Raw genomic sequence first — 617 nt, forward strand, 5'->3', positions numbered from 1 at the left:
GGGGCCGCGAATACCTCTCCCTGTGCTGCTCGATGTCGCCTGCGGATTCGTTGATGCCTTCCTGCCGGTGCGGGTTTAGGGTTTAGGGTTTAGGGTTTAGGGTTTGAGGGTGTAGGGTTTAGGGTTTAGATGTGAGGAGTTCTTAAGGGTTTAGGGTTTAGGTGGAGGTTTGGGGTTTAGGGTTTAGGGTTTAGGGTTTGCGTTTGGCTGTGCACGCAGGCGAGCTTGTATCCGAGTGTTGAGCGGCGTGAAGCAGCAGAGCTGCAGAAGGTACGCGGTTTGCTGCTGCTGCTGCAGCAGCAGGTTGAGTTGCTGCTGCAGCAGTTCAAGCCGCAGGAGGAGCAGAAGCTGGAGGGGAAGCTCCTGGGCGCCCTCACATCGAAGTTAACTCCACAAGAGCTGGTGAGGAGTTTGCTGCTGTTGCTGCTGCTGCTGCTGCTGCTGCTGCTGCTGCGGCTGCCTCGGTTGCTGCTGCTGCTGCTGCTCCTGCAGCGTCCGTTGCCGTTGCTGCTTTTGCTTCTGCTTTTGTTGCTGCTGCTGCTGCTGCTGGCTCTGCTGCTGCTGACTCTTCTCAGTCCTTATGTGCGGGTTTTGCTGCAGAGGGAGAGGGCCAACCA

General features: G+C 57.5%; 1 protein-coding gene across 1 annotated transcript in view; it reads left to right on the forward strand.

Annotated features, from left to right (window-relative positions):
* The window catches only part of EMH_0005680 (uncharacterized protein), a gene marked incomplete at both ends in the record, with an annotated part of 12,040 nt that overhangs the window by 7,825 nt on the left and 3,598 nt on the right, over window positions 1-617 (forward strand). Inside the window, one exon of the mRNA XM_013497279.1 lies at window positions 220-402. Within this exon, the coding sequence (XP_013352733.1) occupies window positions 220-402 (183 nt within the window). The remainder of the gene's footprint in view (window positions 1-219; window positions 403-617) is intronic.

Source organism: Eimeria mitis, genomic scaffold, assembly GCF_000499745.2.
Source record: "Eimeria mitis Houghton genomic scaffold, Emh_scaff258, whole genome shotgun sequence".
NCBI classification, from domain to species: domain Eukaryota; phylum Apicomplexa; class Conoidasida; order Eucoccidiorida; family Eimeriidae; genus Eimeria; species Eimeria mitis.